Source organism: Carassius carassius, chromosome 6 (genome assembly GCF_963082965.1).
Source record: "Carassius carassius chromosome 6, fCarCar2.1, whole genome shotgun sequence".
NCBI lineage: Eukaryota > Metazoa > Chordata > Actinopteri > Cypriniformes > Cyprinidae > Carassius > Carassius carassius.
In genome coordinates this window covers 28,321,422-28,344,580 of record NC_081760.1, presented here as the reverse complement: position 1 = coordinate 28,344,580, position 23,159 = coordinate 28,321,422, and the positions used below count along the sequence as shown (strand labels likewise).

The window sequence follows — 23,159 nt, the reverse complement described above, 5'->3', positions numbered from 1 at the left end:
CCATCGAAACTCAAGTGGAATGAGGAGGCCAACCAATACCCTTAAGGTCAGGTTTACCAGAGCCCCCATCCTGACCCCAATCTTCCGTTCGTAGTGTGGAGGTGGATGCTTCTGACTGTGGAATCGAGGCAGTGCTCTCACAATGCCATGGCCAACCTGGTAAACTATATCCGTGCATTCTTTTAAAGAAAGCTATCTGTGGCAGAAAGATATTATGATGGTTGAAATAAAGATCTTTTGACTATGAAAGCAGCCATTGAACAATGGAGACACTGTCTAGAGAGAGCAGTCCATCCTTTCCAGGTGATCACAGACCACAAAAATCTGGAGTACATCAAAGGTGCTAAACGACTCGATCCACGCCAAGCTCTCTGGTCCCTCTGCTTCACTCGATTCCAGTCCACAGTGATATATCGCCCTGGCAGCAAGAACAGTAAGGCAGACTCTCTCCAGACAGTATGACCTTCCCCAAACAACCATACACCAGAATGCATACTCCCATTGTCTGTTGTCATCACCCCTACCACCTGGGACATAATGGAGGAAATACAACACAAACAACTTCAAGAACAAGCTCCTGTTAACTGCCCACATAATAAGCAATATGTTCGTCAACATGTTACAAAATGATAAGGTTTAACCTGTTTCCTTATTAACTATCATTAGCCTATACGCTTTTGATTAAAATAATAATAAATAAATAAAATCACTTAAGTATCATATCTACAACATGTTTATGATTTGCTTATGAACACCCTAAATAAAGAGTGCTGAATATGAATTAAGAAAGCCAAGGAAGCAACAAAAAGTATGACCAATGTCTTGCATAATGCACACCTTTTGCAAATAGATAAAGTTTGGCTAGAATGAAGATAGATGAACACCTGCATCCTGCTGGTCCTAAGAAAGTTCCTGCTCCTTTTTGGTCCTGGAACAACATTGTTGACAACCAGTCAGGTGTGAGGGCTGTTAGCAAGGGCGTAGATTTGGTTTGAACATTGGGGGGGTTGAACGTTGTATGCTGCCCGTTATTTTTTTCAAAAAAATTTTTTTATGTGTATTGTTATTGGATAATTTATTTCTTCCTATATATCTATCTATCTATCTATCTATCTATCTATCTGGCAACATGCTTTAACTGATTACAAATTCAACATATACAAATATGAAAGAGACAACATTTAGACATTTATTTTAAGATTTTTACATTCCACCTTAATGCATTTAAATTTTTTTCTAAAGGGAAACACATCTTTAAAACATTAAAGGCATTAATGTATAGCCTAACTTTACAAAGCTGCTGTTTTTCTATACTGTTTCCTATTTTATTTTATTTGATTGATTGAATGGCATCTTCTTTACCTGATCACCTGCTCCTCCTCTCCCTCTGCTGACTTTTCTACCCTGCAGCTATATTTACCTCGAATCTGTTATAAAAACATGTTAAGAGATTATACACCTCATAACGTTATGAAATTTGTGTATAATCATCATTCATAAAATTCTAACATAGTAGAGATTATCAAAAGAAAGAAATTAAGTATTGAAACCGCCAGTAGGCGGCAGTGTTTTACTGTTTTAATGAGTTAGCCACTTAAATCGTTAATTCATCCAATTCGTTCAAAAGTCAGATTAATTTAGTAAGAAAACAAACACCGATGTGAATACTTTTGTCGCTGATAATTACAGACACTATTGAAAAATACACTAGCAAAACAGACAGCTGCTTTGGTAACTTGTTATACTGATAGTTATAGCTAAATACACTGCAATGGATTAGCTAGCTAAAATATATGTGGTGTGTACTAACTATTACACAATATTCTCATACCTCATTCTCAGTAAATGCTTAAATTTTTTTTGCATCCCTCTCTGACCAGCAGTTAAATATAGTCCGCTGTGCAAAACTTCTCTTCATTTTTGGCGTGCTCTCCCATTCAAACACCACTCGCTTGTTTTTGGTGAAAGTGCGACTCATTGGTTGGGCGTTACCAATCGGTTCAATGGAGGGGGAGTATTTTTTTTTACAAAATAAATGAATTCTATTTTTTCATATTATATTTTTCATTTGATCTACTGTGATTTTCATGTTGAAATATTGGGGGGGGTTGTAACTGATGGATTTGAATATTGGGGGGGTTACCTCCCCCCCATCCCCCCCATAAACTACGCCCCTGGCTGTTAGAGATGTTATGATGGTTTTAGAGACTTAATTGTCCTCTAGAATTAGGTTATAATTAGGTTTGGATTATGACTTATATGACCAAGACATGCTGACATGGGAACACAAAAACAGGACGGTCCCTAAGAAATGTTATAGAAAAAAAAATTAAATAAAAAATAACAGACAAAGCAAGCAGCTTGGCCTGGAAAAAAAGTTTAACTTTCCCCACAACCTGCTTGTTTTAGAAAGGTTCCGCCTGAACCAAACAAATCACACAGACCATAGTGAAATGGTTTTATTTTCAAATAAGATAAAGAATTAATTAACATTCAAAAACAAACTCCTTTCCTTGCCTCTATAAAGAAAACACCCAGATTAGTTTTTACAAATGGCAATATAAGAAAATGCTATCAATTTAATGTTTAATCCACCAGTGTGTGTTATTAATTTTTAATACAATTGTTACTTTTTGTTTTAAATATTACATTTGACAGGACATGACAAAATTCATTTAATAGACAAAAGTTACATACATTCAGATTTTGTTCATTTAACTTGTATAACAGCCATCTGCACAACTATTTGTACAGCATTGCTTTTTAATGTCAACACCACTGAAAACTGTTATGAAGTTACAATAAATAAGGCAGATCCTAAATGATAACTCTTAAGAGTGAATATGTGACAGCATGTGGGAGAATGAGGCCCATTTCGTTATTATTCATTCTTGCTATCTAAGGTCATGTACAGTACATTTTGAGTGGTCTAACAGATGTTTCTGAAACAGAACGGGAAGTCCATGAAAAGAACCATGTGCCGAAAGGTCATGTATGAGTGTTTATATATATATATATATATATATATATATATATATATATATATATATAAACACACACACACACACACACACACACAGGTGCTGGCACCTTGACACCTTGCACAAGAGACTGGCTGTTCACAGAGCTCTGTGTCCAAGCACATTAATAGAGAAGCGAAGGGAAGGAAAAGATGTGGTAAAAAAAAAGTGTACAAGCAATAGGGATATCCGCACCCTGGAGAGGATTGTGAAACAAAACCCATTCAAAAATGTGGGGGAGATTCACAAAGAGTGGACTACAGCTAGTCAGTGCTTCAAGAACCACTACACACAGATGTATACAAGACATGGGTTCCAGCTGTCGCATTCCTTGTGTCAAGCCACTCTTGAACAACAGACAGCGTTAGAAGCGTCTCAAGACAAAAAGGACTGGACTGCTGCTGACTGGTCCAAAGTTATGTTCTCTGATGAAAGTCAATTTTGCATTTCCTTTGGAAATCAGGGTCCCAGAGTCTGGAGGAAAAGAGGAGAGACACACAATCCATGTTGCTTGAGGTCCAGTGTAAAGTTTCCACAGTCAGTTATAGTTTGTGGTGCCTTGTCATCTGCTAGAGTTGGTCCAGTGTTTTATGAGGACCAATGTCAACACAGCCGTATACCAGGACGTTTTAGAGCACTTCACTCTTCCTGCTGCTGACCAACTTTATGGAGATGCAGATTTAATTTTCCAACAGGACTTGGCACCTGCACACAGTGCCAAAGCTACCAGTACCTGGTTTAAGGACCATGGTATCTCTGTTCTTAATTGGCCAGCAAACTCGCCTGACCTTAACCCCATAGAAAATCTATGGGGTACTGTGAAGTTAAAGAAGCGATATGCCAAGAATGCAGAAGAGCTGAAAGCCACTATCAGAGCAACCTGGGCTCTCATATAACACCTGAGCAGTGCCACAGACTGATCAACTCCATGCCACGCCGCATTGCTGCAGTAATTCAGACAAAAGGAGCCCCAACTAAGTATTTGGTGCTGTACATACTCATACTTTTCAGTAGGCCAAGATTTCTAAAAATCCTTTCTTTGTATTGGTCTTAAGTACTATTCTAATTTTCTGATATACTGAATTTGGGATTTTCCTTAGTTGTCAGCCATAATCATCAAAACTAAAAAGAAATAAATATTTGAAATCAGTGAAGGAATTAGTGAAATAAATCAACTTTTTGATGACCAGCACCTGTATATACACACACTGAACAAAATTATTAACGCAACACTTGTTTTTGTCCCCATTTTCATGAGCTGAACTCAAAGATCTAAGACTTTTACTCTGTGCACAAAAGGTCTATTTCTTTTTTTCTCTATTTCTTTTCTTTATAATTTGCATATGAAGCAACAAAATAAGAGTGAACCATTCACACACTGTTTGACAAGAAGTCATTTAAGGTTGATGCAATTTGCACACGACATACCATTGAAAAAGTCACTCTTTCTGTATAACCAGTTGATCAGGATGTAAAATTTCCTTGCTTCTAAAAGACACTAGAGTAGAAACTGCTAGATAAACATGATTGCTACCACAATTTAAACCACCATTAACAAGCTGACCACAAACTATTTATGCAGCTAATAAAGTTAAATAAAATTCTTTGGACAAACGCACTTGAGAAACCTTTAACAATAAAATGCTTAAAGAGACAAGGCCAACAACAGGCATCCATTATATCAGGGCTTGGGACATTGAACTAACAAGTAGTGGAGAAATACATACCTGATGTATAACAAATTTGGAATCTTCTAAAGCACAAAATCAACATTATTCTTTTTTTTTTTTTTTATTCCATTTATTGATGTTGAGAAAAAAAACATCTAAGAGTTACAAGTGAACACAAACATACAGAGGTATTCATTATTGAAATGGTTGAAAGATTTTGTAAGGCAGATTTTGACCTGCTAAAATCAATGACAAATGACTAGAAAATGAAAGTCCTTCAAGAATAACAAAACAAGTGTGGTGTAATCGTTTGTAAAATTGGAGCTTATGCTGCACAAGAAACATTTATGAGTGGGTAGTATCAGGCTTAGCCTTTGTGTTGGTTCACCATCTCTTCCAGTTTAGTCTGGTTGGACCCAGAGAACTCATCCAGCTACAACAGAAAACGGCAGATTAAATCATCCTTACAATAATGGGAAGTAAATTCAAACTCTGCATATTCACAGAGAAATATCTTGAAATTTGTACTAATGTGACTTATTTGTTCAATTTCTTGAGTCATTTAAGAATTTTTATGACCTTAAATCTGATAAAACAAAATGTAAGACTAAAGGCTTTTTAAGGACCTGTGGAAATATGTGACTTATTAATTCAACTAGAGGAAAGTCAACCGAACAAACCTTCTTCCCGTTCTTGTAGAAGTGGAATGTTGGCATACATTTTATCTCACATGACTGGGCTACATCCTGCAAAACACAGAACACCACTTTAATATTCCTCAGGAAGCTTTCCTGCTCTTATCCAACTTTTAGTTAGTAACTGCAGGGCACACTTAGAGAAAGCATCAACATCAGACTTTTGGTTTCGATTGGGATGTAACCATATCATATTTTATGTAATTCTACTACCATCTAGTGGTGTATATCATGAGCCAACACAACAAATTAAGAACCCATTCCTCTTACCAAAAAAAAATTAAATATTTTTAAATGGATTTAGGCCTAACCTATTATTGAAGGGGAATGAACAATACGGTTCATAAAAAAGCCAAAGCTTTTCCTCCCATTCCATTGATTGAATTATGGTGATATAATTATTGAATTCCTTCTGGCTACCACAGTTTCAGTCTAAAAAAAAAGTTTCACACTGGCCTCTCTGTCCATTTACGAACTAACATTATCTGCTGTCCTCTAGCCAGCACTTTTGAGAACAGCAAAACTTGTGTACACTTCTAAAACTATAGTTGGTCTTTTCCTACCCTGGAATTAAGTTACATAAAAGTACAAAAAAAAAAAACACCGCCATATGAGTGTTTGTAATAAAAAGGCTCAGGGAGTGATGGCAAATTCAACACCTATCTCCCTTCTATTATTTTCCTCTTCAAGAAAGTCATAGAAACTACCGTAGTCTTGGGGTAAATGAAAACAAATTATTTTTGGTGTAGTTGCCCTTTCCACTATACAGATTTTGACAACTATGACAAATTCTGCTTCTGAAAAACCTAGAAATGTGAAAAGCATATATATATATATATATATATATATATATATATATATATATATATATATATATATATATATATATCACACACACACTCACTCACCTGTGCATCATCCACGTCCACTTTAAGGAAGACCACATTAGCATAGGAAGGATTTTCAGACAGGCCCTGAAGTAAGGAATTACAAAGAGAAAATGGGTCAAATAAGTCCAGTCGAAAGACTCAAATATAGTGAGTTTAAGTTGATTCCTTACTTTGAAAAATGGAGCGATGCTCTGACAAGGCCCGCACCACGTGGCTGTAAAATCAACCACTACAAGCTTATCACCTGCCTCAGCAAGAGCTTTGTCAAAGCCATCCTGTGAACACAAGTCAATGATCAATGTTTGCGGTGTCTTCATTGCAATGTGCTATTCTTTAAAATAAGATTGCGTTGCTGTGGGCACTTGAGCTTTCATCACAAAAGATACTTTGAAGAAATGTTGCTAAGCAAACATTTCAGTAGTAGGAAAAAAATACAATGGAAGTCAATGGCTACCATCAACTGTTTGGTGAGCAACAGGTCTTCAAAGTACCTTCTTTTGTGTTGAGCAAAAGAAAGATTCATACAGGTTTGGGACTACTTGGCTGGGGGACAACTATTCCTTAAGGATGTAAAATAATTGTTTGATTTTTCTTATACTTTGACTATTTCATTCGCTTTCTTTAACTAGGTTACAACAACACCACATCGGTAGACCACTTAGGCCAATACTTTTGTAAGAATTACTAAATTTATCTGTAACAGACAGAATCAAATTAATTACATTAAAACAAACAGTAAGAGAAAGTCAATAAACCGACATGTAATGGCGTCCTTGTACAAATTATTTGCCTTATTCACTGCGGCAAATGATCAAATGCTGCGGTGCAAAAAAAAAAAAAAAAAACTCAAGAGGAGTCAAACCCACGTGACGATGGCGCGCTTGGTCTCATCAGGCCGCGATCACCGAAATAAATTATAAATGTTACAAGAGCATGCTAATTTAGTTATCTAGGTTAAACTAAGAATGAGAACTCTTTTTTCAAACGTAGGTTTTGACCACACTCAGTCACCGTGAGATGAGGGTTACGTAACGAAGCGGCATGCAGCTGCCGCAGAACTAACGTTATGTCATTTGATTTCACGCGCGTTGGTTCATAATTTTACAACACAAATGTTGCAGTGCAAATAACATCACATGAAAGCTGAATTTTATGGGGAAAAGCTATGCATTTTAGCTTTCGGTTGCCGTAGAGGCTAGATAACGTTACGTTAGACATTAGCAGATAGGCTAACTAACCTTATATTATTTACACCCACAATCTGAACGGACTTATTTTTGAAGTTTATTGCTTACTAATACTGTGTGAATTTTCACACACAGCTGTTGAATTTTCAACAAACATAAAAGAAATCGGTTTGATGGGCAATTAAAGGCTCTCGTGCAGTTAGTCAGCAAAACGTGTCCTCAAGTTGTACCGCGCGATTTTGCTAATTTAGTTAAAATATATATATAACTTTTATAAAATGATGTGTCCATTGAATCAGCGCAGCGCTCTTACCTGATCTTCAATGATGATGATCATTTTATCGCTTTACTGCTGTCCCGAGCTCGAAGAACAAACCTTCCTGAAGTCTCGCCCAGAAGTGAGCCTCCTCTGTCTGCTGCTCCGCCTGACTCAAGCGTGTAGTAAAGCATCGGTTCATTCAGAAAGCCCTGCCCAGAAACGCGCTGGCGGACAACAGGCCACAAACGGCCTCAGTGTTTGGTTCTTTGTAGTGTGGGAGTAGCACTGGACATTCTTGCTGCAATAGGTTTCTGTAGGGGTTTTTTTTCCAGGAAAATGTCTCGGGTGTTTTACAGAAGTTGTTCAATTTCAAGTAAATCCAACATTTCAAGTAAATTGTCAACATTTGACAACTTCTAACAAAAAAAAGCATATAACAAAAGAGTCAAACCTGGTATGTATATGGATAAGATCCATGTTCTAGCTTTGCATTATTATAGTTTAAGCTGTACTTCGTTATTTGCATTGTTTTTTCACAACCCCTTTTAAATTTGCATAAACCACACTGTGATTTACAATTTAACAATTCACTTGTGTTAAGCTTACAGTGACTGTACATTTATATTAAAACACATTTTAGTAGCCAGCAATTGGTATTTTCTAGTATTGCAATTAAACTCGTCCTGAACTGATAATTGGAGTAGTTTCTTATTATCCCAGTGTAGATTTGTTTTTTATATATATAATAAATTATTATTATTTATTTTTTTGGAAACAGCTGTGGAAAAAAAAAACATTTTCATAGAATACTCATGTTAAAATAATATATATTTAATTGACTGCCAGTAATGACTGATATCTACTAAAAAACAATAAGTAAATGATCAATAAATAAACACAGATTTAAATTAAATTTATTACATAGGTTAATTCTCATGTCTAGTTCCATGCACTGTTCCTTTTTTTCTGCTTTTTTGGACAGCTTTCCATTTCAACTCGGCCTGCTCTGTGATGTCTCATTCCATCCCATTCAATCATGTTAATCATTTTCTTTGAACACTGATGAAAATACATGAGATGATGGTGATGTGTGTTGTTATGGGATCTGGAATAATTAGGCCTGGCTCTTTGAAGTCTCTGAGTACAATGTTGCCACAGAAACCAATCACGGCCTCTGTCCTTCTCTTTCTGTTGCATCCTTCATCCTTCATCCAGGCTAGTAGCTATTCAGAGATTCCAGGTGTTTGTCTCCATAATTTGGAAAGAAAGCCTTCCATTTACAGCTGCTTTCAGGTCATATGAAGGCGGTTGTATAGCAAAGCATTAAAAGTTTGTCTGATATATGAACATAATATTAGTTTAATATTATAAAGAGATCTAATCCTAATCCTATCCTGTGGAACATAGAATAAATTAAACATCCAGTTTAGAGCAGTTCACACATAACACTGAAATGATGCTGAAGATTTTGGAATGGTATTACAACAAAATGTTCTTTGAAATTAAATATTAAACTAACTGAATTGTTTTACAAACACCTGGATGAATGAAAACCTTTACAGATGTATTTCCATAATTAAATGCCATAAAAAAATAATTATAATAATAAACACTGTAGTTAGAAAAAAAAACAGCAGACATTTTGTGGACTGACAAAAAATGCTGAAAACACACACGGCTGATATCCAATTTAAAAGCCAACACAGTTTAACAGAAAGACTATAATTAGCATTTTTTGTTGGGTAACCTTGATGAAAGCCTCTCCTATCTAATCAGTTTGCAGCTCTAAAGAGTGTTCATTGTGAAGTGGGCCTGTCTTGCTTTGTTTACCGTTTCCTAGGTGTTTTGGATCTCCGCTCTAGATGTAACCAATGAATCAGAAAAAAAGACAAAGAAATAGATTGAACATTATGAAAAACAGTCCTTATATAGGAGACAAACTAACCTGGAGGCAAAAGAGTGACAACAGATCACTCCCTAACATAAGAGTAAAGACCCGAGATCTGAATGTGAATGTTTCATTAGCTCAACTGAGGTTATAATAGTAATAATAATACTTCTACCTTAAACTACTTTTGCTTAGGGTTATGGTAGTACCACTACTTGAAATCAGACTGCAATTATAATAATATATATGCGATAAGATAACAATACATATAAAGGTCTCCCACTCAAACGGAACTGGTTAAATAATCGGACCCACTATAAAATGTCATACTTTTTTTTTTTTTCTTTTTTTTTTAAAGTAAATCAATAAATATATTTCTATGGGCTGATATCACCACAAAATATAGTGAAAAGGGCGAATATTTGCAGTTTCAATTGTATAGGCCATTTCTATTTCACTACCTAAAATGTGCTTGAGGTAGTACAATCCAAATTAAAAATACTTATTGTATTTATAGGTTATACCACTATTTTATAGAGTATTTTAGATATAGTATAATTTTTAAATAGCAGTGCGATGCATTATTATTGTGAAGTGTTTTTTTTTTAATCAAAGCTTTTGTTTTTAATTTTGTGATATGATTTACAAAGAAAGAAGGGGAGAGAAGGAAAAATATTTTAACTATATCCAACTGAGTCATCTGACTTTATTCATGATACCTTAAGAATAACATAATGAATTAATAAATGCATGTAATGTCATCTGCTGTCCATTTTTTTTAAAGTTATTTAACAATATATTGATGATCCGTTTATGACATGCAGGTTATTTATGTTTATGTTGCTAACAATTCAGACACATATTTATTAGGGACATTTAAAAACATTCAAGTATAACACTTAATATTTGGGAAATTTTGTATTTTTTTATTTATTTTGTGTTACTGCTTTAGGCACATTATTTAATACATCAGCACATTACAAAATGTTCGTCCAGATTTTTCATAGAAACAAAATATGAGTAATAAAGGCCAAGAAAACTGCCAGTGCCCAGCATTTCAATGCCCTAGCTTGATATTTACTTCTAAATATGACTGATTTATGCCCGTCTTCCTAATAATACACTGAAATCTGCTTATGGCAAAGGATATTCCAAAGTAGATTTGTCACACGAAAGAGCCTGCTCTTGATAAGCCTGTTAACAGGAAACAGTGAGCAGCACAAATGTGTTTTCAAACACCCTTGTTTTAGTGCATAAAACAAAAATAATTAAATTAAATACAGTATTTTTCACATAGTTATAAAATTAATAGATGTCTTGTGTAAATATCTATATTTATTTGTTCTGGATACAGCATCCATTCAATTTCTTATGAATGAAATTAAGATATATCAAGTTTACATATAGGTAAACACAGATGCAGGCCTCAAAAACATGTCAGTTAATGTAAAATGCATTCTGCACTCATGAATGTCATTAAGCTTTGGATGGTTACACATGCTGTATATGTGGTACAGTACGTGTTGTTGGTTATGTGGTCCTGTTGTTGCAGATGCATAAACTGGATTAAGGCTTGGCTGTTGTCTTGCCTGGTTCCCTCCAGCCACCAAAAGCTTTCTCCAGGTAGAGGGCAGTGGCCAAAGAGAGACGGTCCTGTAATTTACCTGTCACAATCTGTACACCCAGGGGCAAACCCTCCTCACTCAGCCCTAATGGACACTGGGTCACTGGCAAACCTAGGATATTAAAGATACCTGCAGAGAACAAAACCGCTTAGAGCCCAAGCTCCCCAGGAACATGGTCCATAATAAGTAGATTATCAGTAGATCACAACTAACAACACTTACCAGTGTAACAGAAGTTGAAGGGTGTAAAAATTGGGTGGTGGTGTTTGGGAGCAATCTGGGGATGAGAGGGGTACAGCAACACTCCATCTGTGCCCAGCAACTCCTCCAGCTCCTGCTGCAGTTTCTCCTTCTGCTGTAAAATGAATGGAGATGGATGGGAACTCTGGAACAGCTCAACTAGAGCAAGACCTGATAAAGAGAGACAGAAAGCAACACTATTATCACAGACATTCCTCTTCAGATACATAACTTGCAAAAAAATGCTCATCACAAGAAGACACTGGCAGCAATGATTTGCATCTCATGCTAATAAAGATCAATCAGATCTGTAAGGAAGGATGGTTCAAATTCACAGTTAAAAGAGTACAAGCTCATTTGCTCTGTCACACACCTATTGCTGCTATGGTATGAGAAGAAAACCCCAGAAGCCACTTGAACAGCTCCCAGACAGGCCAAACCTTCTTCCCGCCTTCACTCATTAGCTCTGCAAAGGTGGTGGGAGGCTGAGATGGGGGAAAAATGACAAAACAATCTTATATAAATATGCTGACAACTAGAACATTATTGATGTTATACAGTACCCTAACATACAATATGAAAATGATATGCTTACATTAGGAAAGTATGTATATTAAAATGAATAACAGACAAAATGCTATTAAACTAAGACACATGAACTTATTTATAACTAATTCAATTTTAATATATACAGTATATACAGTATATATATATATATATATATATATATATATATATATACATACACATTTAGAAATCAATCTGCATATATGATGGACATCGGTTATGATCATCTTTGGTATATCCTTCAAAAGCACCCTGAGTAAAATAGCTCCATATTTAATGAAGCACATACAAAAGAACTGAACCAGAAGCGATAAGACAAGTACAGAATACAGAAGTTATTTTCAATAACCCCCATTATTTACACAACAGAAAAACCATTAAACCCACCCTTAACAGGATGTAAATAAAGAGCTAAAGTCAGTGAGAGATTAAAAGTTATCTTATCGGTTTCAATTCAAGTTTATTTGTATAGCGCTTTTTACAATACAAATCGTTACAAAGCAACTTTACAGAAAATTATGTTTCTAACATTCATTTTAATGAACTCATTTGTCATCCTTTGAAACTGACTTTAACATCTTAAGAAATTTTGGGTTTACTATTTTATCCAGTATATCTGTATATTTATTATTCAATAGATTCATTGATGAGGATATAAAAATTATAATGGCAAAAAACACACCTTTCCATCCTTGCCGGGTGAGGCCATCATAGTTCCCCAGATCTGAAAGGAGTATTTGAGCTGAGGGATAAACAGCGTTTGGACCTTCACCCCAAGGTCGTCTTCTAAACGTCTGACCACCTAAAAAAAAAACCAAGAGCCTGTTATGAGAGGAAAATCATTTGAAGCCGATCCACAAACACCCACTTACCATTTTCTGTGCCTGAAGCAGCTGTGCATCAACTGGAGAGACCAAATGAGAGCCTCCATTGTGGGGAACAGAGATGAACCTCAGCTTTTTCAAATCTACTTCAGCAGAGAGACGCAGTCTACCAGAAGTGAAAGACAGACAGAAAGACAAGTGATGATTTAGGATTTCTAACAGTGGTTGACCAAATTTAAAATAAACAATTGGAAAGACTGAAATTAAAGCTACCCTATTCATATGTTTTGTTTAATTAAATATTTATATAAAAATACATTTTTTAATGAAATTAATACTTTTTTTTCAGTGAAGAGGATAAATTATACACATTCAAACTGCATTCTAATAGGTTTCATCATGCAGTGAAATCTTTCTCTCAAGACATGTTTTTTTTTTTTTTGCAAAGTGAGTGAGTCAAAAATGTCAGCTTGCACATAATTAAAACAACTACAATGTTATCATATTTGATAAATATCGCAGACCTCTACTCTCAACAGGGAGACGTATGACTAACTAAACACTTCTAAAAGACCACAAAGACACCTTTAATCTAACGGACCATAAACTTTTGGATGGTAGTGTAGATTGCATTTAAGTAATGCTGATATTTGCTTACAATGTTGTTGTGATCATATCATATCTATGTAAATAGCATTGTATATTACTTATTTGCATTAGGTCCTCCCATGATGCTTAGCATGGGAATCAGGTCTTCAGCATAGCGGCACATAGGTCCTGTACACAGAAATCCCTTTTGCAGTCCAGAGGCGGGAGGATACTGACCATCATTGCTTACGATACCTGTATGTACAGCCAAAACATGTAGTTTGTGTTTGTCATAGTCTTAAATCAACATTACTTTAATACGGGTGCATCTCAAAAAAATTTGAATATTATGGAAAAGTTCTCTTTTTTTGTCATTTAATTCAAAAAAGCAAACTTTCTTGTATTCTAGATTCATTGCACACAAACCGATATATTTTTTAAGAGTTTTTTTGTTTTAATTCTGATGGCTATGACTTATAGCTTAAAAGCTCAAAAAATGTGAATATTTTCTCAAAGATTAATCAAAAAAAGATTTACAAAAGAAAAATGTTCAAGATCTCCAAAGCAGGTTTAATTATGCACTCAATACTTGGTTGGGGCTCCTTTTGCACAAATTACTGCTTCAAAACGGCATGGCATAGAGGCGATCAGCCTGTGGCACTGCTGAGGCGTTACTGAATCCCAGGTTGCTTTGATAGCGGCCTTCAGCTCATCTGTATTGTTTGTCAGATGTTACTTATCTTCCTCTTCACAATACAACTTATATTCTCTGTGAGGTTCAGGTCAGGTGAGTTGGCTGGCCAATTAAGCACAGTAATATCATGGTCAGCAAACCACTTGGAAGTGTGGGCAGTGTGGGCAGGTGCTAGAGTCCTGCTGGAAAATTAAAAATCAGCATCTCCATAAAGCTTGTCAACAGACGGAAGCATAAAGTGTACCAAAATCTCCTGATAGATGGCTGCATTGACTTTGGACATGATAAAACACAATGGACTAGGGCTGCACGATAATGGTTTAAACTGATAATCACCATTATTTTAATTAAAATCCTCCTGAATAAAATAAAACTGCTAAAACCAGCTTAAATTTAGCTGATTTAAGCTGATCTCCCAGCTTGGTCAAGCTGGTTTTAGCTGGTTGTTCCAGCTGGTCTCCCAGCCTGACCAGCTAAGGAAGTGGTCAAAACCCCTCTAAAACCAGCCTGCTGACCAGCTTTGACCAGCAAATACTGGGCTGGATGACCAACTAAAATCAGTCAACCAACTTAGGCTGTTTTTGTTTTTTTTTTTGGGGGGGGGGGGGGGGGGGTTGGTGTTTAGCAGGGAAATGCAATTACATTTCATTTGTCCTTAAACCTTTTGACTATACAATGACTTCATTTAACCAACTATGATTATACAAAAGTCATGGTTAGTGTTTTGTCATCTGTATACACATTACATTTTCATGTTACAATTTGTTCTCAAATGGGAAAAAGCTACTTAGATCGCACAGTAAATTTCCTTAAAGATCATTAATACACACTGAAACTAATATTGCCATGCCATTTTCAACATGAAAACTTGTAAAAACTTTAGAAACTCTTAATATAAATTTCAACAATTCCAATTTATGTAAATTTTTCCCCATTGTATTGTCACAGGTAGGAAAATCGAATTTATTCATCAAACACAACAGATCCATTATTGAAACTCAGTGAAAGTTTGATTATGGCACAATTGGTAACACAAACACACATTGTTTATATGACACTTTCATGTAAGCAGAATATCGCTGCGGAGAGATCGCTAAACTCATATGTTTTCATATCATTTTTTTTTTTTTTTATTGAATATTAACAAGAACAGAGTATAGTTTACAAACAAGAGTACATATAACCATACATGTCAGGGGTAATAAAAAAAGAGAAAAAAAAAGGCATTTTACATTAAATTATATCTATTACACAACTGTATAGTTTTCATTGCTTTCAAGTTTTTGATTTTGGATATTGTCTCTAAATATATTTTATATCTATTTTAAAATTCTTCAAAATTTGGCATTTTTTCATTCCATTTGACAAGGTTAACAAGCATAACAGTCTTTCTTTGTAAGTAAATACTGAGTTCTTTCCAAAACATTTGGGTCTTGGGACATGTGATTGGGACTGTGCAGCTCTTGGGATAAGTAATTAATAGGCTATGGAAATTTGACAAAAAACACAAATATCTTCCATGTTCACTTTGCAACGCCGTAACACAAGTGACTTAACTGGGTAAACCCGATGAAAAATTTTATATGAAACTTCTTTCACTTTGTTTGAAGAAAGTGTATCCTTAAAGGAGAAAAGCTCTGTTTTGGGGCTTAAAGCTCTTCACATCTGGCAACCATAAGCATGAACACTAGTGAAGACTTGTTAGCAATGCAAGATAACGCAAATGCCAAATTAAAAACAGGTTTCAGGATAAATAACGAGCCAATCAATATCGTCACGGTTATTTTTAATAAATCGAAAAAGGTGGATATCGTTATTGAGATTAAAATACTATTAATTGTGCAGCCCTACAATGGACCAACACCAGCAGACGTCAAAGCTCCCCAAATCATCGCCAAAGGTCATCCCTTTTCATACCACACTTTTTCCTTTCCATCAACTTTCTATGAATATATTTTAATACAGCACTCTATACAGTGCAGTGAACAGCCAGTCCTTTCAGCAATGACCTTCTGTGGCTTACCCTCCTTGTGGAGGGTGTCAATGACCATCTTCTGGACAACTGTCAAGTCAGTAGTCTTTCTCATAATTGTGGTTGCATGTTCTAAACTAGCCCAAGAGGTACCCAGTATTTATACTCAAAATCAATCAAACTAATCAAGCTTAAAATGGAATATTCAACTTTTTTTTGAGATACTGAATTTTTAATTTTCCTTTAAACATCAGAATTAAAAAAAAAAAAAAAAAAAACTCTTGAAATGTTTCAGTTTGTATGCAATGAATCTAGAATATAAGAAAGTTAGCTTTTTTTTATTAAATTATTTAAAAAAAAACATTCCATGATATTAATTTTTTTAGATGCACCTGTATATAGAAACCATGCCCTCCATCTGTGTCACTATTATTATACTACTTACCAACACATGCACACAACTGCACCCATTCTTCTTACCTGTGGATGGCTTGTGTCCAAAGATGCCATTAAAAAAGCAGGGAATACGGATACTACCCCCAATATCCGATCCAATTCCAATCACAGAGGCACCAGCACCCAATATACTGCCTTCACCTCCTACAATTGAGATTAATAACTACAGTTAATTTTTGCTAATGTTGCCCTGGAAGTCATCTTGGATTTATACTGGGATATTTATCAGCTAAAGATGCTGTCATAAAAATGCAGTACACTATTCACAGTAAGCAATTTTTTATTTATTCTGTGAGCGAAAGTATGGCTGGTTATGTGATCTCAACATGGCAGCCCCATGAGGTGACCCACTTAATGGTTTTAAAGCTGTTAAAGCATAAAGCTTTTATTAGACTACTAATAAAGGGTTTCTGCAGGTTTTAGGAAGGTCAGTTTAAGACTTTTAAAGACCTTTAACGGACCAAGTAAAGACATTTTAAGGACCAAACTGAAGGAATCACAATACATCAATATGTTCTCTAATGGTAATATTGTAGATCTCCATTACCAGTCTATTCATTTTACAGAAAAAAAAGCTTGACTGGAATGAGTAAACCTTTACTGTACACCTTTGGATCACACTGCAAAAAAACATTTTCTTAATCATTATTTGTGCCTTGTTTTACATTGAAAATGTCTAAAGATTTATAAATCAAGATACATTTACTTGAGAAGAAAAAAGACATAAGAAGTATTGTTTTCTTAGAAATATAAGTTTATGATTTACACAAAAACAAATATCTGCCTCTAGGCTCAAAAAAAATCTATTTAATTCAAAGGGAAATAATTTTCATACATTATTAACAGATATGTTTGTTTTAGCAAACAAAACTCAATTAACTAAATTGTTTAATTTTTCAGAAAACAAGACTTCAAATATTTTCATTTTGCTTCTTAAGCAAACATCTTGGTTTATACATGTAACCATGGTTCCCCAAGAGGAACAAGATGCTGTGTTGTCCAGCCGAAATTTGGGGACTGACGCCAGCAGGACCTCTGTCTAAAGCTCTCTCTGTTGAGAGAGCACCAAGGAAGTGACAGACTCAATGGGGAATCCAGTTTCAGATGAAGGAGGGTGGACATCCACAGCAAGCTAAGAACACAGCTAACCTCAGACAGCTATGTTATGTGAGCAACACCTTAGCCTGATAATACAAGGACCACAGGTACTAGTGGCTACTTACTTAGAAACCCTAGCATGGGGGATAGCACAGTCTAACACAACCTAAATAATAAAAAGGAGGGACATCCTAACCAGCCTAACTGCAAAACAGCTGTTGGCCATCTAATTGAAACCTTAACACAAGGAAGACCGTCCAAAGCATAAGAAATAGGGAAACTGCCTCCTCCAAAAATAACCTAAGGGAAACGTATAAACCCTAAAAAAAGGGGAGGAAGCCCAGCCTCCTGTCCGAGATATTAGGCAAGAAGCTAACATAACTTCGGAAGAAGTGAGAACCTGTCCTCAAACAGCTATGTTTTAAAAAGCAATGAGCCATCAACTTGAAACCCTGATACAGGAGAAACAGCTCAAAGAATGGAAGGACTCGGCGTCTCCCGGAAATCATGTATAATTCAACCAATCCAATAATGACTTTGAATCTCCTGAAGTGTTTCCACTTTTGTGTGTCATATGCATCAGACGTTTAGCCAAAGGTCCATGGGTGTGACGTCTGAGGCTGAGACTAACTCAGCCCACACTTAATATGTGGGATTCAGAGGGACCGCCCACTTAAAAATACCCTGAGACCTGGGGAGGCAGCCAACTCCTAAGCCAATCTGACTTAACACAGTAAGGGACATTCCCTGAAATCAAGCTAGGAATATACAGCTGTCCTTAAACAACTATGTTCCAAAAGCAATGGGCCATTCACTTGAAAAAACCTAACAAAAGAGATAAAGCCCATACTTAGCATGCTGGATTCAGAGGGACTGCATGCTTGGAAGATACCCTGAAATCAGGGGAGGCTGCCCAACTATACTACCCAGGCTGAGAAAACACTTTGGAGGGGGACTGAGGTATCATCATCTGCGCTCGACTCCCAAAAGGGGGAGGAACAGGAAAATGCTGGCTGATCATGATGGGTCAGACTCCTCAGAGGTGAAGAAACAGACCCCTCCAAAAGAGGCAACAAAAGTTGGTGACTGGTTCTGCAGGTGCCCCCTTATACTTCCGGGAGCCTGCCTGTGACATCACGGGTTACGTGGGCCAGTAGGATTGGAGTGGTTTCACACGTGCTTCAAACATCGGTCCTGCTGGCGACAGTCCCCAAGTGTCCGCTAGAGGACACAGCACAAATTCCCTTGAAGGGCATAATACACCGATTTAGGGCTGTTTAAATATTTGTATTAAAAAAACAAGTAAAAAATACTGGTGGATTTTATTTTTTTGCACTGCAAGCAACCAAAAATGCGATGACTTTTGCAATGAATGCAATGAATTTAAGACTTTCTTCTCTGATTTAAGACCTAGGCATTAATTTGTGGAAGAGCAAATTAAGAATTTTTAACACCTTTTTAAGACCCGCAGAAACCCTGTAACATGACTGGATTCTTTATCTTGTGCAAGTGTGCATCATTTTATACATATATTATTTTTTCTTTTGAACTATTCATTTCTTTATGGGCAAAAAGTATTTAATGATGCACATTTTCATTCATATTTTATGTGTATTTCAATTTCTTCTTTTTTTTTCATTTAAGTTAAAATTACAGAGAGGAACTTTAACAAATGCAAAACAGTGTAAGCACAACTCCTACAAGTTTTACAATGATGAAAGTGTCCGGATTTGTAAATGTGTGTAAAAATTACCCGAACTGCCGCCTACAATTCTCTCTAAGTCATAGGGGTTGTTAGTGATGCCGTAGAGGTGGTTGTGGGACTCTAGCCACATACAGAGCTCACTGCAGTTAGTTACGCCAAGTGGAATCGCTCCTGCCCTCTTCAGCAGTGCAACAGATGGGGCATCTACTCCTGAAACCAGATCCCGTCTGGTCAACAGCCCTGTCGAGTTAGGCATGCCTGTTAAAGCGAAAACAAAGAGTGTCATCCTACAGAAATGTATCATTTTTTAAAAGAAAGGTTTGGAAAAATGTCATACCTTGCAGGGCAAAGGCCTCTTTAACAGTGATGGGTACTCCAAGCAGAGGTAGCCTGTCCTCCAACACCTCCTCTCCTCCTGTCTCCTCCTCTATCAGTTTGTCTACCTGTGCAGCTTCCTGAAGTGCTGCAGAAAACCTAAAGAAATGAGAACGTGTTTTCAGAATCTGAATGAAATATAGGTTGGTTTTACCTTTGAACTCACTTACCTGTCTTTGACCATGGCATTGATAAGTGGGTTCACTTCCTGAATGCGGTCAATGTAGGCCTGGACCACTTCAACACTTGTTACCTAGAGATAAATTGGAACTGTTTAGGCTGCATAATGCAGTAAAACATAAAAAAATGGTTGTGGGTACTTAACTGAAAGACAAACAATGTAAGATGTAGATTGAAAACCTAGGTCATGGATCTAAATGCCTAGAAAAATGTACACACTGCACTATGTTATATTTGTCTGTTCTCAAAAGAAAGGGGGAGCAGATATGCATGATTCTTTATTTAGAGACATTTTTGATTATTTTAAAACTTTAAATTCTAAAATATGCTTCATCAAAGCTAAAAGATTTATCACATGATGCCCTGAAAAAAAAAAAAAAAAATCTTATTATGCCTTTGATATTATTACGGTGTAGCTTCATTGTCACTTAAAAAAAAGTTATATAAAATCATTTTATTTTAAAAGTTACTACTATATAAAACTTATATATTATATTAAATCTAATATAATTTTAATATATATTACAATATATTTTATATCTTTTAAACTACTATATGTTATATATCTAAAATTTAAGGCGAGGATTATTTGTTTTGTTTTCGTTTTTTTGCTGTTGATTTTGTTTTCTACAGGCAAATGAGGGAACTGAAAATAAATCAATGATTTTCAGACGAAAAAACTAGTCTGGATGATTGATACGCATACTGTACCTACGTATAGGAGGATTTAAGGAGGCCCTAAACAATGTAGCTATTGATTTCATAACTACTGTTGACCTTTGAACAGCCTTGGAAACTTGTGAATTCCTCCTAACTAGTGCGTCAACGCAAATACACGTCCCACTCTGATTACTTACATTAAAAAGACCTGCGATCAGAAGACAAACAATTTTTTTTTATAAACTATGCTACAAAACTGAAACTGTTGAAACTACAACTCCCAGCATTCATTAAAATACACATTGTCCTATCCCTTCCTCATAATGAGTGTGAAATAAGATCTTTTCCGTAGCGTCACTCAAAGAATAACTAACATGTCATTACGGTTATGCTGTAATATTTATCAATCCACAAAGCCTACGCAGTTTTTATTGACATCTTACTGCTTTCCGACGAATCTTTCGGGCAAGCTGCATCGCTGAGAGCAGCAGAAGTGGGTTAGTGATGGGTGGGAGTCGCGAAACTCCATGCCTCTGCTGGGGTGCAAATAACTTAAAAACGGCGAATAACATCCAAACCACAGCTCGAAGCAATCGGCCCAAGAACCGTTCGAACCGGGTCAAAGCCATCGTCAGTGAGCAACCAGCAATGAATGGCACTAGCAGTCTCGCACAGCACGCAGCTTATTTTAACCGGAATGAGCTCTCTACTGCCCTCTGCTGAGCGGTGTTACTGAATCCATCCTTGCAGTTAATGTTACGAAGTCATACCTTATTCAGATTTTTTAACAAACTTCACTGGGTCTATATACATATTACAAGCCCGTAACCATGTCTTGAACATTGGATTGCATTTAAAATGTGATACAAACTAGTAACAAATGTATGCTGTGACATGACGCAGATGTTATATTTGCAGTACAAACAGAAAATTAATTGTTTACTTTCGAACTTGAGGAGTGAAATGTTACAAGTCACCCTATACATAGTCCACGTTTGTTGTTAGATTCCCTGGGGTGAAATGTAACACTGTGATATCCGAGTGAAATAAACATTAAAAAAAGGTTTAGAAAGGTTTTTTTTTTATGAGCACTGACTTTTCAACATAATTAGTGTGTGTGTGTGTGTGTGTGTGTGTGTGTGTGTGTGTGTGTGTGCATGTCAGTAATGGCAATTGGCCATAATAAATGTTTAGTTAAAAACTTGAACTTTATTTGTGTTTGTGTGTGTGCATGATTAAGGCCAATTATAAAAGGCCATGCTGAGAGACATCACTCTGTTTGGCTTTCTCCTCCAAAATTTGAAAACATACTAATACAACTAAAATTAGTTTTGATGTTGTTTTGTTACAAAAAAGGAAAAAAAGAAAAGAAACAACAAAAACAATAGGCTTCATAAATTAGACAGTGAGTTATAAGTTCAAGGAACTAAATTCAATCAATTGAAAGTTGTCAGAGTTCATACTGGTGATTCTCATTTTATATGTTCTTAAAAATTTCATATAATCATATATTGAAATAAAATGTCATACAATTATTGATGAATTAGTTTTTTTTTCTTGTTGCATCACACTACATTTTATAGGCCCTAGTTAGCTCATGTGTAAACAGGGAAAGAGTGCAAAGAGTTATTTGTAAGGAGCTGAACATCTGATATTTGCCACTGACAGATACATTAATATTTACAAACCTCTCGTTTTTTGTCAACTTTTTCAGTTTTGGATTAAGATTATTATAGGCTATAACATAAGGCTATTGTTTTATGTGAATACCCTAATTCATATGTCAATGTGGCGAGAAAAAAATAAAACAGACAGTATTGGCAAGGCAAAACACGGTTTGGAAGAATAATTTTTAATGTACTTGCTCATTAATTTAAAAAAAAAACTTTACCTTTAACATTTAGGTAGGCTTATTATTTTAGAAAACATTTAAAACTAGAAATAATCTCATATTTCAGTTTGTTAAACGTATGGGCAAATTCAATGGGTTAGGTTTCAATAATGTCACTAAAGTCAATTAGGCTATTTCCCAAATCGTTCAGCTTAGATGGTAAAAGAATGGCTTCTTTCACAGGTATGAGAGGCATGGAAATAATTGCATATTGTAATAAAAGTGACTAAATTGACATGATGCAATGCTTTCATTTCAAATGATTAGTCAGTGGCCTGGTTTTGTCTGCTGACTCACGACGATGATATCATCCAAAACAAGGACTGCTGCACGTCTATGGACGTTGCAGTGTGACATGAAACGTAAAGATGACATCATAGTTTAGCCACGCCAGAGCACTGGCCGCTCATTGGCTCGAATGCTTGATCGATGTATTATGCAGCCAATCAGAAGCCAAACTACAAAAGCTCATATCACAAATAAAGGCAAATGTAAAAACGTATTTTTGATGTGCTTATGTACCGCTTTCAAACTCATTTAAGTTAAAATTTGCATGACGTGCAGAATGCAGACACAAAATGAAGAATGCAGTGCAGAATCGCAATAGTGCAGAATCACACTGGCACACGTTGGAGCATTTCCTGCGCATGCTCAACGCGCAAAATCCAGCCTTGC

The 23,159-nt window shown here is 35.9% G+C and overlaps 2 protein-coding genes across 2 annotated transcripts; both read right to left on the bottom strand.

Annotated features, from left to right (window-relative positions):
• Window positions 1-4,792: 4,792 nt before the first annotated feature.
• Window positions 4,793-7,924, bottom strand: zgc:56493 (Thioredoxin-like). The gene is made up of 5 exons (XM_059552546.1): window positions 7,776-7,924; window positions 6,446-6,550; window positions 6,294-6,359; window positions 5,371-5,436; window positions 4,793-5,123 (listed from the first exon to the last, which is right to left on the bottom strand). The coding sequence occupies exons 1-5, from the start codon at window positions 7,797-7,799 to the stop codon at window positions 5,058-5,060; spliced, it is 327 nt and encodes a 108-aa protein (XP_059408529.1). The 5' UTR covers window positions 7,800-7,924; the 3' UTR covers window positions 4,793-5,057.
• A 2,596-nt stretch (window positions 7,925-10,520) lies between these two features.
• faah2a (fatty acid amide hydrolase 2a) lies at window positions 10,521-21,297 on the bottom strand. The gene is made up of 11 exons (XM_059552545.1): window positions 21,037-21,297; window positions 19,924-20,006; window positions 19,716-19,852; window positions 19,427-19,636; window positions 16,600-16,719; window positions 13,573-13,708; window positions 12,914-13,031; window positions 12,724-12,843; window positions 11,848-11,959; window positions 11,457-11,645; window positions 10,521-11,363 (listed from the first exon to the last, which is right to left on the bottom strand). Exons 1-11 carry the CDS (start codon window positions 21,220-21,222, stop codon window positions 11,176-11,178), a joined length of 1,599 nt encoding a protein of 532 aa, XP_059408528.1. The 5' UTR covers window positions 21,223-21,297; the 3' UTR covers window positions 10,521-11,175.
• Between the last annotated feature and the right edge of the window lie 1,862 nt (window positions 21,298-23,159).

Coding starts and splice junctions, on each gene's coding strand:
- zgc:56493 (XM_059552546.1), bottom strand. CDS start 7,799: ATGATCATCATCATTGAAGATCAG. Junction 6,360..6,445: donor GCATCGCTCCATTTTTCAAA/GTAAGGAATCAA, acceptor TCCTTACTTCAG/GGCCTGTCTGAAAATCCTTC. Junction 5,124..5,370: donor TCTACAAGAACGGGAAGAAG/GTTTGTTCGGTT, acceptor TTTCTGTTGTAG/CTGGATGAGTTCTCTGGGTC.
- faah2a (XM_059552545.1), bottom strand. CDS start 21,222: ATGGCTTTGACCCGGTTCGAACGGTTCTTGGGCCGATTGCTTCGAGCT. Junction 19,853..19,923: donor AATGCCATGGTCAAAGACAG/GTAAGTGAGTTC, acceptor TCATTTCTTTAG/GTTTTCTGCAGCACTTCAGG. Junction 11,960..12,723: donor CACCCGGCAAGGATGGAAAG/GTGTGTTTTTTG, acceptor CCCCCATCTCAG/CCTCCCACCACCTTTGCAGA.